Source organism: Bombyx mori, chromosome 1, assembly GCF_030269925.1.
Source record: "Bombyx mori chromosome 1, ASM3026992v2".
Classification (NCBI taxonomy): Eukaryota; Metazoa; Arthropoda; class Insecta; order Lepidoptera; family Bombycidae; genus Bombyx; species Bombyx mori.
Window position 1 is genome coordinate 12441759 of NC_085107.1, and position 17549 is coordinate 12459307.

The 17549-nt window shown below is 42.4% G+C and overlaps 1 protein-coding gene across 1 annotated transcript; it reads left to right on the forward strand.

The window, feature by feature from the left end:
* Positions 1-7229: 7229 nt before the first annotated feature.
* Positions 7230-16649, forward strand: LOC110385851 (uncharacterized). The gene is made up of 3 exons (XM_021350477.3): positions 7230-7432; positions 14151-15150; positions 16061-16649. The coding sequence occupies exons 1-2, from the start codon at positions 7427-7429 to the stop codon at positions 14796-14798; spliced, it is 654 nt and encodes a 217-aa protein (XP_021206152.1). The 5' UTR covers positions 7230-7426; the 3' UTR covers positions 14799-15150; positions 16061-16649.
* Positions 16650-17549: the final 900 nt, after the last annotated feature.

The following is a 17549-nucleotide window of genomic DNA, read 5'->3' on the forward strand; positions in this document are numbered from 1 at the left end:
GTTTAGATTTATTTTTAATACGCTTTTATTAGCTTCAGACGTATGTATGTTTGTAACGGAATCTTTGAACATGGTTTTGACCCCCTTCAAAACGTCGGCTTAACTCGAAATTTGGTATACTTATTAAGGACGGATGACATCTCAACAATTAAAAAAAAAAAAAAAAAAAATTGAAAAAATTCAACTAAATGATGAAAATGAAATGAAAAATAAATAATATAAGTTAAAAAAACTAACAAAATACGCTTTTTTAGAAAATTCAACTAAAGTTGGAGGTCCAAGTCTAGTTGGGTTTTCTATAAAAGCGTATTTCGTTAGTTTTTTTAAACTATTATTTATTATTATCTTAAAGCTCAATCTGTCTCAGTGTATTGAATAGTACATTTTTTTATTGCCCTTGTAGACAGACGGGCATACGGCTCACCTGATGGTTGGTGGTTACCGTTGCCCATGGACTTCAGCAATCCCAGGGGCAGAGCCAAGCCGCTGCCTACCGCTTAATACTCTCCACAAGCCTCGTTTGAAGAAGGACATATCATAGCGCTCGGGAAACACCGTGGAGGGGAGCTCATTCCATAGCCGGATGGTACGAGGCAAAAAAGACCTCTGGAAACGCACTGTGGATGACCGCAGTGGCTCCAGGTAGTACGGATGAACTCTACTCCGGTGGCGGGCGGTGCGATGGTAAAAACGAGATGCCGGTATCATCTCGAACAATTCCTCAGAGCACTCCCCATGGAACACACGGTAGCCATCAGGCCTGAAAGAGAGAGCTGTTCTCCCTCTCAGCCCTGGTTTGCTTCAGGATTGAGATTAAACAAGGACGGGTTGGCACTGTAACTTCCGACCTAGCAAGCTGGTTCTGAGTCATTGGGCGACCCAACAGGAAGCCGACCGAGGTGACTGATATAGAGTCGTTCTCGCCGACGACTCCATCAACAAGGCATCCTTAGAGTGGTTGATTGTCTGATTTAAGTGTTAATTGCGCTTATCCTAATCATTCTAGGCTCTTCTCCTGGTGAGACTCAGATATTTGGGTGAGAGTGCAAGTGAGTCACTTAGTGAGTGTCTTTGGCAGTTCCACATATCCCGCCAAGAAAATTCGGCCCAATGCCAAAAAAAAATTATTCCGCAGACCACCTTATAACATTCACCGCAATCTGAAAAGCTTGGTTTTTTATTGCTCTAATTGAATAGATGAGCTCAAGGTCTAGCATTATGTCGTAGACCGTAGATGTCACATCATCACCGTTACCAATCTTGGGACATGAGATCCAAAATTTCAATTATATTCCAAAACCACTGTCGGTCCTTCCAAACCGGTAGAAATACAGTTAAGGCAAGCACAGGCAAGTATCGAAGGAAATATTATACATATTTGGTTTGCAAAATCTAAAATGCAGTAGAAATAATTTATTATCTATTACTTATTTGGTTTGCAAAATCTAAAATGCAGTAGAAATAATTTATTATCTATTACTGGTACCTACTATTTCGGTTATTAGTTTTTGTATTTCTTCAATCTGCTTAAATGAATTCTGTGTGAGACCGTATTTCTACAGTTACCAAGTGTATTAATCTCTATTAGGTGAAAGTGGGGGAAATACGAACACCTAAGGGAAAACTTAAATAAAACAGTGAAATTTGATCACAGAATTTTTAATGTTTTTATTTATAATGTTTACTTAACTGCCTAACTAATTCACTTATTAAAATTTTTATTTTTTAATGGATTACAACAATTTGAAAGAAAAACAAAACCCTACTACTAATCTCTATGTAGTTTGAAAGAAACTGGCACATACATTATGTATTTTTCAGGGCGCATCACCGCTAGACGCAAGTCAGATTAATGATTCAGAAGATCCGAAAATGTAAGCTTTAGTCTTTTTGCTACAGCTAATAGACGCCTGAATTTTGAGGTAGCTATTTTTATATAGCATTCAAAAGGCAAATAATCTTGAGCACAACAGCAATTTCAAGTAAACTTAAATTTATTTTTGAACATTGTGCTACGATAAAAATTAATGTAAAAATATAGTTATTTTGAAATTTACGTAAAAAAATGTATTTCAAGTTAGCGAAAATATTTTTTACGTTATTGTTCTTTGCAAAATGTTTCACGTGTGATGAAAATTCAACCAACATAAAAGGTTTGTTTTTATATTATTTTTAACGAGAATAAGTTTATGGTGGGCCTAGCCTTGAGTCGTTACGGATTGCTTTTGGCTTTTGAAATACCAAAGAGCATTTATGATAGTGTCAAATGGTATGTGACAAAGAAATACTTTGGAATAGACTGTGGATGAACATAGCGGTTTCAGGTTACTGTGATTAAGGGGTCTGAGGCCATCTCTATAGATAGCATTATAACGAAACATAAACTCGCGAAAACACGAAACTCGCTAACTCGGAATCTCGACACTTTGCTGTTATTTCGCATATTATTATGCTGTTTGCTTGGGATCTGGACTTCAATTAAACAGACTAAAACGCATAAGAATTGCAATTAAAAAAAAACCCAGAAAATAATGATAATCGATTTTTCTCCAGTATTTTTTTTCGTCTTTTTATTGCTTAGATGGGTGGTCGAGCTCCCACCCCTCTGGTGTTAGGTGGTTACTGGAGCCCATAGACGTGTTCAAGGTAACTGCGCCACCCACCTTGAGATATAAGTTCTAAGGTCTCAGTATAGTTACAACGGCTGCCTCGCCCTTCAAGCCGAAACGCATTACTGCTTCATGGCAGAAATAGGCAGAGTGGTTGTACCTACCCGTACGGACTCACAAGAGGTCCTACCACCAGTAAAGAATGCTTGTGATTTGTGCTTATCATTACTGTTAGGTATTATATTAAATACCATTTCGGTTTCTACAATGCTTTTCTACCTACCTTAATAGCTCGATGTTTCAACAACTAACCGTCAACACACAGCTTTACAACAAATACTTTAAGTTCCACTAATAATGAGTAAGCTTACTGCGGCGAACGAGAAGTCGGTCTTAAGCAACCGCAACCTCTGCTTTTAACAACGTTCATTGCAAGAAAGCCACAAGTCTAGAGCACTCAAGAAACACATTCGCCTTAACAAAGACTACTGCAAATAAACTGAAAACGGTTCCGTTTGAAAACCGCAACGTCATTAGCGCATTCCATTGCTAAATACAAGGCCCCATTACTATTATATTAAACTCACTATACTTATACACATAATTAAGTTTATATATAATAGCATATGTAGAAAAAGAATAGCTAACAATTAGTTTTTAAATAAATATTAATGTGATCACGGTAATGAGTACCGGTTTTTTTGAAATTTATTTCTTTTATTTTAAATTTTAACTAAACTTGAGACCTTAGAACTTATATCTCAAGGTGGGTGGCGCATTTACGTTGTGGATGTCTATGGGCTCCAGTAACCACTTAACAACAATATTTCATTAGTTTAGTACAAACATGAATCCACAAATAACGTCAGTCATTAAAGATGGATTCTAGTAACCAGCTTCACGTATTTAGCTCCTTTCTTTTTAAACAGATATAATTTTAACTAGGAATCTTAGCTGTCTTATGTTATGTTACTAATGCACCTATTCATTCACACGATACATTTTCTTTTCTTCATTTTGATATTCAAATTCATGTTCATGTTGACGTTTGACTTCCACTTTTACTGGTGGTAGAACCTCTGAGTCCACGCGGGTAGGTACCACCGCCCCGCCTATTACTGCCGTGAAGCAGTAATGCATTTCGGTTTGAAGGGTAGGGCAGCCGTTGTAACTATACTTGAGACCTTAGAACTTATATCTCAAGATGGGTGGCGCATTTACGATGTAGACGTATATGGGCTCCAGTAACCACTTAACACCAGGTGGGCTGTGAGCTCGTCCACCCATTTAAGCAATAAAAAAAACATTGAAAAAATATTATTAAGAATATTTCAAAATCTTTACATGTAGACACAGATACTATGTACATATTTAAGTATCGAGCATCCGTTGCGCTTTTGTGTTCTGCACTCCGTGAAACACAGTTCCTATGGAGATAATTGCACGTATAACAACGCGTCGAGTTTACAACAGAATATAAATTCGCTGTAAACTTTTCTGTATTACCTTGAACAATGTATCTGCACAGTATCGTGTTATTAATTCTGTTGGATAACAATCACAGTTCCGAAAATAACTTAACTAGCGAAACAATATTTAGATCGACTGAAAAGTTCATAGATACATACTATTATATACCAAAATACATGAGTATATGCATTTTTTTATTTATTATATATAACGTTAACGAAATATATATTAGGAAAGCAGTATGATAATAATAAGCCCTTTTTCCATGCAAATAGTACATAATATAAAGAAGAATGGTAAAGAAGAACGGAAAAAAGAATGGAAAGCAGTATGGGCTTTTTAATCAACATGATCGGCTTAGATATACTTATGCTGGCACATATGTATGTACATCGGATAGAGACATGCCGTCACACATACATACGATGACCTGTGAGCTTAGTGCCAGTTTTTTAACGTTCTCGATAGCGTAAAAGTTAACTCAAATCTGCATGCAGTTGTACATTTAGCTTTTGTAGGTCTTGGGCTTAGGCGCACGAACTCATCATTCGCGTGTCGCATCACTACGTCACAACGAAACAGATGTTTTACGATAGTAATATAATAGTAGTATAATAGACGTTCAGTGGGTGACCCAGATGCGGCTTGGTTTTATGCTGTTTTCGTTCGTAAACTACGACATTTTTTTGAACATTGCTTAAGCTTAACATTGTTAACATTGTTAACATGCTTAGCATTGTTAGCGGTAGGCAGTGGCTTGGCTCTGCCCCTGGCATTGCTGAAGTCCATGGGCGACGGTAACCACTCACCATCAGGTGGGCAGTATGCTCGTCTGCCTACAAAGGCAATAAAAAAAAAAAAGCTGGTCCCGCAGTTCAAGAGCTCATCGCAGTCTGAAAATTAAGACTTCGAGGTTTATTTTTCTCTGTTATTTTTAGTTGAATTTCGTCTGTGAGAATGATACGATTAATATACATATTATTAAGAGATGTAAAAATTTTGGGCAGCCGTGTTAAGGTGGTTGTATAAACCTCGGAATAATTACCTCTATGCCCATACAAAAAATACGAGTTTTTAACAATTATCAATAATGTTACATCGGAAATATAAAAGGGAAAATCACTTCACTATAAAAAAAATATTTAGATTATTTAAAATATACTATTTTAAATAGACAGAATATAATTTTGTTCTGAAATTGTTGATAGCAATATAATGTAATTTCCAGAGTGTGTCGAGCACCCTCCACTGATAATACTGCCAGTCTTCATCAAATTATTTCGATATCCAAAATTCGAAGCGGAGAATCACAAGAGTATTATTCCACGTAAACAAAGAAATTAAATTTTAATTTATAAACCTTTTACCTTTTTAATTATTTATAATAAAAGAAAATAATAAAACATATGTATTTAAATAAACCAATTTCATTTTCCACCTTAACCAAAAGATAGCACAAGATGAATGCAGCCACCCACCTTGAGACGTGAGGTCTGTGACTTACACTTCACACTTCATAGCGAAATCGGCAATAAATAAAAACGTATGTGGAATTACAGTACCCCTTTAATTTAATTGTATTAAATTATAAATTATTATTAAATTAAATTGAATGCTATGCTATGCTAATGAAGGCTATTTAAAAAATTTAAAGAATTTCATATTTGCGATCAGTACGACGGAACATATAGAAGGATGGACGAGCTCACAGCCCACCTGGTGTTAAGTGGTCACTGGAGCCCATAGACATCTACAACGTAAATGCGCCGCCCACCTTGAGATATAAGTTCTAAGGTATCAAGTATAGTTACAACGGCTGCCCCACCCTTCAAACCGAAACGCATTCCTGCTTTACGGCAGAAACAGGCAGGGTGGTGGTACCTATCCACGCGGGCTCACAAGAGGTCCTACCACCAGTAATTACACAAATTATAATTATGCGGGTTTGATTTTTATTACACGGTGTTATTCCTTCACCGTGGAAGTCAATCGTGAACATTTGTCGAGTACGTATTTCATTAGAAAAATTGGTACCCGCCTGGAATTCGAACACCGGTGCATCGCTCAACACGAATGCACCGGACATCTTATCCTTTAGGTCACAACGACTTTTAAACGATGACATGCATTAGCCTTTATTCATCGATAACCTATGCCAATAGCACTGAGTGACACGTTTAATCTCTGTGATATGATGCCCGGCTCATATCTGCCCGTGTCTCTTGCACATTAACGCATCACTGGTCCGACGAAAATTGAAATTTAACGCGGGGACATTCGATGACCCTATAGGGGAGATCAGTCCAGACATTAATTAATTTCATATTCTCGCTTTACCCGAAATTGCATTCGATTATCTAAAATGTAATTAAACCACGGTTCCTGTGGTCGTTTCGTCTAAAATAGTAAACGCTGCTTCAACGTCGATAGGTAAATAAATTACGCTGCGACTAAAATTTTGATATATTCAGCCGTTATCGTGTGTTTGCACTTACCTACGCACGATATTATTTTTTTAATCCGATCATGATGTGATATGAGTTTCGACTACCACTCAAGAATAGTGGTATTATTTAGCTACTATTTATTAACTACTTTACTTAGTGGTGATATCAGGTGAGGTCGTTTTAGGACGTACCTGTTTATATAGGTATGATAAACGTAAGTTCGTACCAAGGTCGGAGCCTCATAATATTTCCACCGGTTCTATTTTTTTATTATTTTTTTTATTGCTTAGATGTGTGGACGAGCTCACAGCCCACCTGGTGTTAAGTGGTTACTGGAGCCCATAGACATCCACAACGTAAATGCGCCACCCACCTTGATGCTATCATGATTCAAATAAAGTACATTTCACGAGAATTCAAGGATGGTACATACCTACTTAGAAATTTACTGAATTTGCGAATTATATATAATAAATAAACAAGGCAGTGCGATATGGAAAGTTTGTTTGTCCCCCCATCAAAAATATAAAAAGGTGTTCGTGTAGCTTCATTTATAACACGTGAAGATAGAACTGTCTACTTTCAGGCAGCTTTAAATATTTATTTTTTTCGTTTTCAATTAATCCTTTCGCAATACAGTTCGTAAAATAAACGTCTAGTGAAGAAAAATCACTCGCATGTGACTAACCAAGATGACGTGGCAACAACGAATAAAGGAACCGTAGAATCCGTCACTTATATAACCGTACAGGTGGTCGACGAACAAAGCAGAATCTAGGCGTTGGCAAACAATGTACGCTCACTAAAAAACTGAACAATGCGCTAATTAGGTGTCGATAAAGAGCGAATGAATGATAACTGACAGTTGAAAATCAAACGAGAGACGAATTTACGACGGACATGCCTGTGAGTATGTTACTATCTGTGTTTAAGTAGTTTAATAGGAGGGCGACTTCATTTGTTTCCATATTGATGCCCTAACGTTATTTTAGTGGTAGGGAAGACGCTCATATCGACGCTTGAAAGGCAAACATGACTAAGCGACAATAACTGCTTTGTACATTAATGATAGGCAATAACCATATTCGATGCGCAAAAAAAATAATGTTTCTAGGTATATTAAAATAATTTCAATCCTACAACTACTAGCTAGATTCTACTACAGCTAGATTCGTTAAAATAAATTTTATTTTTCAGGTACTTCAACGTTAAATTAGTCTACTGTAAAGTTCACGCATTGTCGCTTAGTCACGTTTGCCTTTCAAGGGTCGATATGCAATAGAACCGCTCCTTCCATTTCTGCCGCAAAGCAATCTTGCATTTCACGTCTTAACTACTTAACCGATCATCGTGAATTTTTTCATATTCGCACACGTTGTCAATCATCAATTACGTGTCAATTACAATGATGATGACATATGACATCAATGATGACATATCAAAACATCAATTGGACTCACTAAAAAGTACCATTTACTCAAATGCCATAGGTGAATAAAATATATTCCACTGAGCCGATTATGATGAATTTTCTAATCGGTTTATAAATGAGTTAGTTCTATGGTAATAGCCTTAAAAAAGCAACCGAATTGTGTACTCCTTTTTTGAAGTCGACTGAAAACATGTACTCGCCACCTACTATGTTTTTTTTATTGCTTAGATGGGTGGACGAGCTCACAGCCCACTTGGGGTTAAGTGGTTACTGGAGCGCATAGACATCTACAACGTAAATGCGCCACACACCTTGAGATATAAGTTCTAAGGTCTCAGTATAGTTATAACGGCTGCCCCGCCCTTCAAACCAAAACGCATTACTACTTCACGGCAGAAATAGGCATCTACCCGTACGAACTCACAAGGGGTCCTTTTTTTTTTTTGGGCAGGAGGAAATCGCTGGACTTCCGCCCTTTTCTGGGGATACTGGGCGGGGTATGTCAGAGTCGAACTGACTAAAACCTCCTGTCGCTCAACAACCAACGTCCAAACCTCGCATGAGACAGAATTCATGACAAGGCAAAGGGGGGAAAGTGAAGCGTTTAGTGCGGAGCACATCTCTCCCATCACCCTCCCCCTCGGGACGCCGGACTGGCGGTCGTCGGCGCCACGACCACCAGCCCTCTCGGTCGGCAGACTGTCCGAAGCCCGCCTAGATGGCGCCGGTTAGAGTGGGTTACCCTACGGAATACCCCGCTGGGCCAGAACCAGCGTGGGTTGAGGGTAGCCGGCCTTCCATCACCCGGATGCTCTTGCGTAAAACGCGTGCAGAGCAGCTTGCACGTCGTCTTCTTAGGCCCCCCTCGCCGGTCCCCAGACCGACATGTGAGGGGGACCCGAAACACTTAGAGGGCCAGGGCTTGGGCGAGATCCGCCTCCCTGGCCTCCGCTCGACGGCGGCGGGATTGTGCGTCTCTCACGCGCCCCGCCGCCTCCTTCTGCGAGATGGTGTACTCGCAGAAGTCGAGCACCATGACTCCAGCACGGACCGCCGAGATTGGGCCCTCCGCGCTCTGACCACACTGGGGCTGGGACGCGCCACGCCCCGGGCACGAAGGTCAGCCCGCCACTTATAGTCAGCGGTGAGCGCCTCCGCTTCCAGAACCCAAGGCGGCGTCCCAGCCAGTACACACGCTGCCTCAAAGAAGATGGTGTGATAACCACGGATGACCCTGACCGCGATGGTGCGTTGCGGCCGTTGCAGCAGCTTCGCCACCCCCACGGCCAGCGACTGGCCCCACACGGGCGCCCCGTATAGGGCTATTGATCGCACCACCCCCGTATAGAGACGGCGCGTCACCTGGTCAGGACCCCCGACGTTGGGCAGAAGCCGGCTTAACGCGCCGGCCACCCCCAACAAACGAGGGACCAGGTTCGGAAAGTAAGCACGGAAGGTCCAACGACTGTCCAGAATGAGGCCAAGGTACTTCAACTGCACCCCGACCCTGATATGGACGCCTCCAACCACGATATGGGCATCGACAGGTGGCACTCTCCGGGGCCTGTGGAACCACATGGCCTCGGATTGACTGAGCGCCACGTCGAGGCCCAATCTCCTAATTTTGCCGACGACATGCGCCACCCCAGCCGTAGCAAGACGGGCAGACTCAGCAAAACTCTCCCCCGGGCCACGACCAACGTGTCGTCCGCGTAACAGATTACGCTCAGGCCCGGGAGGAGGGCACCTCTCAGCACCCAGTCATACCCGATATTCCACAAAAGGGGGCCGAGCACCGACCCCTGTGGAACACCGCGCACGACCGGGAACCGGTGCAGGATCCCACCGTGTCCGGTACACGTGACCGATCTGTCCTCTAAGTAGGAACCCACCAGCCGGCGAAGGTAGGGGGGCACTCTATGTCGTTCAAGCGCCCCCCCTATCACGGACCAGGGCAGGGTGTTAAACGCATTGGCGATATCGAGCGACACCGCCAAAGCCACCCCACCCCTGGAGACGGCCTCCTCCGAGAGGGCCCGCACGCGAAGGATCGCGTCTACCGTTGAGCGGCCCTCTCGGAAGCCATACTGCTCCGCCGACAGATCGGGTCCCACCCCGACCAGATGCTGGATGATGCGGGCTGCCAGAATGTGTTCCAGCAGCTTGCCCACCTCATCCAGCAACACGATGGGACGGTACCCGGCGGCAGTATCCGCCGGGCGCCCCTCCTTTCTCAACAGCACGAGTCTGCCCGTCCTCCACGATGAAGGAAACCGTCCCGACTCGAGGCAGGAGTTGTCTCTCAAGAGTCGGTCCCCTAGGGCACCAAGAGCCAAGGCCTAAACCCAGCCATGGAAGCCATCCGGGCCGGGTGCAGTGTCCTTCGCGCACATTTTGCGAACGGCCACACGGAGCTCCGCCCCCGTTATATGGGGCACCTCAGCAGGGACTTCGCCGTCGTAGTCCGGCAGCGCGTCCATAGCGGGAGCGACAAATCCCTCCCGCTGCTGCGGGAAAAGCACCGAGACGATGTCCCGCAGCTGCTGAGGCTGGAGACGCTCCGTGATCGGGGGGGCCCATGGGCGCATTTTATTGCGCACCATATGATAGGGCCGCCCCCACGGCGTCCTCATCCAGCGTCTCCAAGAGACCCTCCATGTGTTGGTTCTTGGCTCTTCTGATGGCCAGCTGCAATGCCCTCTGCGCGACGCGAAATGCGCCGTGCAGCCGGGCCTCTGTTGCCGCGAACGCGACCGGATCATTGCGCCGCGGTGGCGGCGGCGATGTCTGGCGCACTCGCGCCTCGCCCGAACGCACTCCACACGGAGTTGCGCAATTTCAGGCGACCACCAGTACGCCTGGCGATCAGGAAGTCGAGGGCCGATCCGGGGCATCGACGCATCACAAATGCGACGCATTGTGTCCCGGAACCACCCTGCCTCGCCCTCGACCTCGACCGGGTGTGGACGCATGGGCGCCCACGCCGCCACCATAGAGGCCTCCATCAGGAGCTCCTTATTCAGGCGCTTCAGTGCTCACTCGGGGAATGACCAGGACGCACTACGGGGGTGGTCCCCGTGGACGTCCGCGACTGCGGAGCGGGCGGAGAGATCAAACCGAATATATCGGTGATCTGACAGCGTCTCCGCCCCCTCCAAAATCTTCCAGTCGCAGATACGGCGTGCGATGGCTGGGCTCGCGAACGTAACGTCCACAATAGACTCGCCGTGCCACCGCACGCAGGTCGAAACCGAACCTCTATTCAACAAACAGAGGCCGGCCGCGTTCGCCCACCTCTCCAGTAGCCTACCACGCGCGTCCGAGCGGGGGGAGCCCCATGCGACAGACTTCGCATTAAGATCCCCTGCGAGAATCACTGGACGGGGAGCGAGGCGGCGAGCAATCGCCCCGATCCCGTCCAGGAAATGCCCGAACTCGACATTAGGCCTGTTCGGAGAGAAGTACGCCCCGATCACGACGGTCCCTTCCAACTGCACCGCGACGAACCCTTGGCCCCTGGTCACCATCGCCAGGGGGGGGATCGCCGCGTCTCTTCTTATGGCTATGGCCGCCAGGCCGCCATCGTCCCCGAACCAGCAATCATTTGCCGGGGGAACGAAATATGGCTCGGCGACCACAGCCACATCTATAGACCACTCCGCCATACTCTGAGACAGCATGTCCTGAGCTCTGGCGGAGTGGTTCAGGTTTCCTTGGAGGAAGCGATAGGTGCGGTCCATTACTGTTGGACCACATCCATCGCTCCCTCCCCTTCACCGCTGCCCCCACCCTCCGGCACCGGCGCCACAGCGGGGATTACAGCGCTGGCCAGTGCTCCTCTGGCCAACTTTCTCTTCTGCCAGCGCTTTGACTTCCGGTGCCGGTTGCGTTCGGTGTTATCACCGGACGGGAGGCACGCCTTTCCTCCCGCCCGGTGGTTAGCCCCGCGCCTGGCCGCAGCGCACAGAGCGCAGTGCGGGGCGGCCGCGCAGGACGCCGCTTTATGGCCCGGCTGGCCGCAGCGGAAACACAGACCGCTGCGGTCAACCGAGCTAGTGCACCTGGCGAGGCATCGCCAGGCGCGTGGTTCAAGCAGGCGCACGTGGGCCGCTATCCAGCCCACGCGCAGCCTGCCTGGATTCCCCGACGGTCCCCCGGGCGGAGGAGCAGCCAGGGAGACAGCCGTCTCAAACGGGCAACGCACCCACACTGAGCTGGCCCCGGTATAACCACGGCGCAGCTCACCCACGGTTACATTCTCCGGTGCACAGTTGCCCTGGGTAGCGACGGCCGCTCTCACCTCATCCCTGGTGGTGCAGTCGTCCAGGCCGGTCACTCTTAATTTCACCATTTTTACCGGCCTGTGCACCCGCACCTCCTCCTCAGGCAAGACCATACGGAGCTTCGCCGCCAGACGTTTCGCGATGCCGGGACTATCGGCACCGGGACATTCTAACAGCTTGGCCCCATTGGCCGTCTGCCTGCTGCGGAGGACTTCCTCCGCCCCAATCTCGTCCAGGTTGATTGCTTCACGCGCCGGGCCATCACATCATTATATGTGATGCCCTTGGCCTCAGCGGCAGGCAGTAAAGTTAGAACCATTGCCGCTGATCGCGGCGCCCGCGACAACTTCTTCCCTTTTTTGTTTTTTTGTTTTTCTTGGCGGCTACAGGCGCTCGACCCTGTTGGGGTGCAGCCTGAGCCGCCATGGCCACTGGCGCTCTACCCATTTGGGGAGCTGCCAGTGTGGCCTTTTGGCACCCCGCCGGGCCACCACGTTCCACCCCTCGTCCATGTCTGACGGGGGCGGAGGCAGCGGACGGGACTGGGGTGCCACAAGGGGTCCTAAGATGTTATGTCTCAATTGCATTGTCTAATAACAGAATATACACAGAAATTTTCAGGAAGGTAATACCTATGAGTGCGGACTCAGAATATAACAAATAATGTTATATCTCTTTTATACAAGGCCAAAATACATAAAATAAAAAATAGTTTCGACGTCCTACCTACAATGCACGCTACAATATTGCGTCTGCCCGCATTTTGGTTTAACACCGCCCCCTAGTAATTTAGTTTGCCGTGTTGTATTAATCAAAATTAACATTTAAACCGCTATCATAATGTCGACTAAAAGCAATATTAAATGCTTCAAATGAAACGAGTTTCGATGGTAATTTATTTCAGCGGCGTATTCGTATGCAAATACGGAAAAATACATAAAAAGCTTTCTGAATGTTCAATTAGGGATTTGCGCTAAAATATGAATAATTGGATTTAATGAATTGTATTAGATCATCGCGGTGATCAAACATATTATTAAATATGTTTTATTCAACAACCTACTATTTTTTTGAATTAGCATTAGTTATATGTATATTACAATTTCAGATCAGTTAAATTTAAGAAAATACTTTCTTAAAAATCAATATAGTTGAAAAAAACTAACAAAATACACTTTTATAGAAAATCCAACTAATAATAGAAAATAAATTTTAATAAATTTGAATTAAAAATAGTATAAGAAAGAATGTTTTTATTGTAAAAAAGCGTGTGGTGCTTTTCAGGATATTATCAAAATAACCCTTCTACTCATATCTGTTCATAAAATATTTATAACTACTGATACCATGCACCCCACGCTTTTTTTACAATAAAATCGTTTTTTCTTACACTATATTTAGTTAAAATTTATTAAAATTTATTTTCTATTTTTAGTTGGATTTTCTATAAAAGCGTATTTTGTTAGTTTTTTTTAAACTATATTTATTTTTCATTTTTTAGTAGAATTTCATTTTTTTCAATATATATTTTTCAATTACTTTTTTTGATATTGAATTGTCATCGGTCCTTAATAAGTATACAAAATTTCGAGTTAATCCGACGTTTTGAAGGGGGTCAAAATCATGTTCAAAGATTCTGTTACAAACACATACGACTGAAGCTAATAAAATCGTATTAATGACCGCTTATATACTTTAGTGCAGCAGATACAAATATAAATCGAAAAGCAGGAATCATGCATATATATCTATATGATAATACGCCTTTGTGTCCGGCAGAAACATTAGACTGCGTGCATAGTTAATTATGTTACAAATTTGTCAAACAACCCAGCTCAAACGAATGTTGTCTAAACAAAGCACACGAGTGATTAATAATAACATTTAAAAATGTGTTTTTCATTTTCAGGGACATAACTTTCTAATTATTACGCTGTACGCGTTCTCGTATTTGAAAATTACAAGGCAATCAATCACCGGTGTCACGTACATGGATCATTTCGATTTCGAGGATAGATACAGAGACGTTTACGAATGCGACCCGTTCTACTGGCACCCGTTGCATTTACCGGAACGTTGTGCTCGAATGTTCGAGAAATTAATACGATCTAAAATCGTTTCACGGTCGCCCGTCCGAATTCTAGCTGAAGCGAACGACTTTCATTTAGGCGACCGCTCAAGAGACAACTCCGAATTACCTCCATACGAAATGATGTTAGAATCGTTGAAAAAAGATGTCGTGAGTCACCCTCGAGCGCCGACCATAGGAATGGTGCCAAACGTAGGACCTGTTGCCATTTACAAGCAGCCGATTTCGAGGACTAGTGAAAATTTAATTAAGCGTATCGGTGGAATGTACGCTAAGACCGGCAATTACTATGATGGTTCTGGGGCGTCTTTCGGCCAGATCGACATTAAAGGTAATGGGGTAAAGACAAAAAAAGATAGTGAGCTACACAACGATCACGGTATGAGCATTCAAAACGAAAGTCAGAAAGAAAACCTAAAGGAAATTTTCAAAAACCCACAATTAGTGAAATTACTGAATACGAATTAAACACGTAGCAAAGTAGTGTTTGTTTAACAAAATGGAAATTGAATGTTTAAATGAATGAGATTATGCTCGACCAAAAAAAAAATCGCTACGAAACTGTATGGAATTAGCAAAAAGACAAAAAGTAAGAAAACAAAGAAGATTGTGTTTCATTGTTCTATTTTAAATTTGCTCAGTCTAGTTTTACATTTGACAGACTGCTTGCTCATTATTCAAATTCTAAAACGTTCATTTTGCGAAGCTTAGTGCATGGATGTTGATAAAATTCATGATAAAATAAAACATTTTTATACATTTATAACGTTGTTATTTTAATATAAATTATTTCGTCAATAAAATGTTTGTAATATTTAAGGTAAGAATTATTTTGATTTATTTCTATTCATTTCAACAAACTGTTATTCTAATTGAAGTAGTTCATTGGTTTCAATATTATTTAAGATAGCATTGAAATTCAATAAGCACACAGTACGAGAAGTTTATTGATATTTCTTTGAGAATTGTCTCAATGGTGACTTCCTCGATGCTGCTTTAGGCACCGCTTTGTTTTGATTATTTGATTACTTCAATACTTCTAAATTATCTTTTTTAACTAATAATGAAATAATTTTATTTTTGTTTGATCTGAAATTAGACTTTCAGGACAGCAAAAACCATTGAGTTGTTCGACAAACGTTATTTTTAATAATTTAAGTGGTTTTAAGGAAATAGAATTTGTTGAATATAATTTCACAGTTTTAGTATTATTTCCTAATTACCATATTCCAATGCATTATGTTAAAATATACATACTATATTAGTACACTTCTACATCTTTATACTTTATGCCCTGTGAGTTGGACTTGTCTACCCGGAAAGCAACAAAGCTTCTTCTTTTCTTTCATCATTTTATTTTAATTACTGCTCTGGTGTTTTTAAATTTGAATGTCAACATTTTTTTCAAAATTAAACAAGAACTCAATTTCATTCTGTATTTTTCATGTTGGGGATCTCTTATTTAAAATTTACTTATTACAAATTCTCAAATTCGTAATATCCAATTACTTTCAGGTTGTGTGTTTGTGTCTGTTTTATTTTTACGTCGAAATGTAATTTTACCGTAATCGCTACTACAGAAGAACCAGAGAGACGAAAAATTTAAATTATGAACAGTGATTTGTACAAAAGAGCCACTTTTTAGTTGTGACCTTGGCAATTTTTGGAAATGTCTAACGTCTATAATATTTTTTTCGTGTTCTTGATTCATTAATGATGATGGTTTTCAGATAATAATCAGTTCATTCATATCGTCCGCGTCGTGCACAATTGACGGCTTAAGTTATATGGACCCTTTGAAATTCAGAACAAATGAGAACATTGGAAACACTGAGAACCCTTGCAACCCATTGTATTGGTACCCGAAGAACTTACCCGACTACTGCTACGAAAAACCCTTCATAAAGACTACGAATAATACCAATTTCATACCTTTACCTGTTCCTGTACCTATTTCACAATCGATACAGATCCCCCAAACTGTACCAGTACCTTATGGACTGCCTCTCCCGTTTGGGGTACCCTTAGCGCCAATGGGTCCAATGTTGCCTGTACCTATACAACCATCTCCTTACAGTTTTCCTCGTCGACAAATCGGTATGGTACCAGGCCTTCCTGGTATTGTGTCTCCAGATGGCGGTCTTAATATACTTCCATTCTCAGACGTGTATTCGGATGTTTTGGCAAAACATAAGCAGAAGATGATAAAGAAACGCCTAGAGAGGGTGTTGGAAGAATATGACGACCCTCCTTGGTCATATAGAAGTAGGAATCGAGTACGAAAGATTTTTTACGATTAAATCCTTTTCTAAATTGAAATTATTATTTCTTATCTTTTATTAGTCTTTTACATAGGTTAAAGTAGAGAAACTTAGCATTAAATTGTTAAAATAATCAATAGATGCATTCACGGTTGATTAATCATTAGACTTATGAAAAAATGTCTTCTACCCAAGATACCTACCAATCCCGTTGCATGACTTTTTTTATTAATAATAATACAAGAAATGCTTACGTTTTGAAATTTATGTCACTCATGTTAATAATATATTAATAACATTTTGGTACCTAATTATCGTCAGACTAAAATCCGAGCTTAACAACTTAATTGTATGACGTACATTACTATTATTAATAAATCAACGTTATTACGAACGTGCATCTGAAAACAATATTCGCTTTGTGCGATTGGATGGACCTTTAAAAGCCTTTGTAATCTGATTTGCAACGCTCTCACCTATAGGAAATGACAAACGCTTCGATCATTTTGCGGTAGTGGCCCATCACGTTTACAAAATCCTATTGCGGTCTTGATACTCTGACGCTGTTGCACGTTCGACGGTATAGCACTCTATTTTGCAACTATTTGCGGTGTAATAGATTAACATGCTTTATTTAATATTATATTTGCCATGAAAAAATACTGGTGTTTTTACACGCAATATTATTGTACGCTACACTAAACGCAATTACTCTGCTAGTATATAGGATATATTTAATTAGTCTTTGTAAAAATACAAACGGAACTTTCAACGTCCGTTCATGTTTCAAAAAGGTTGGTGGCAGCATCGATTCCACGAAACGAACTATCGGACTGCGTAAACCGCTTAAAAGCATAATATGAAAGCTTTTTTGGTATAACTGGTGGCTCGGAGGGATTGTCAGCTGCATCAAGTTGGATGCTCGTTCCGGGCTTAGTCAGGAGAACTGGAGTTTGAT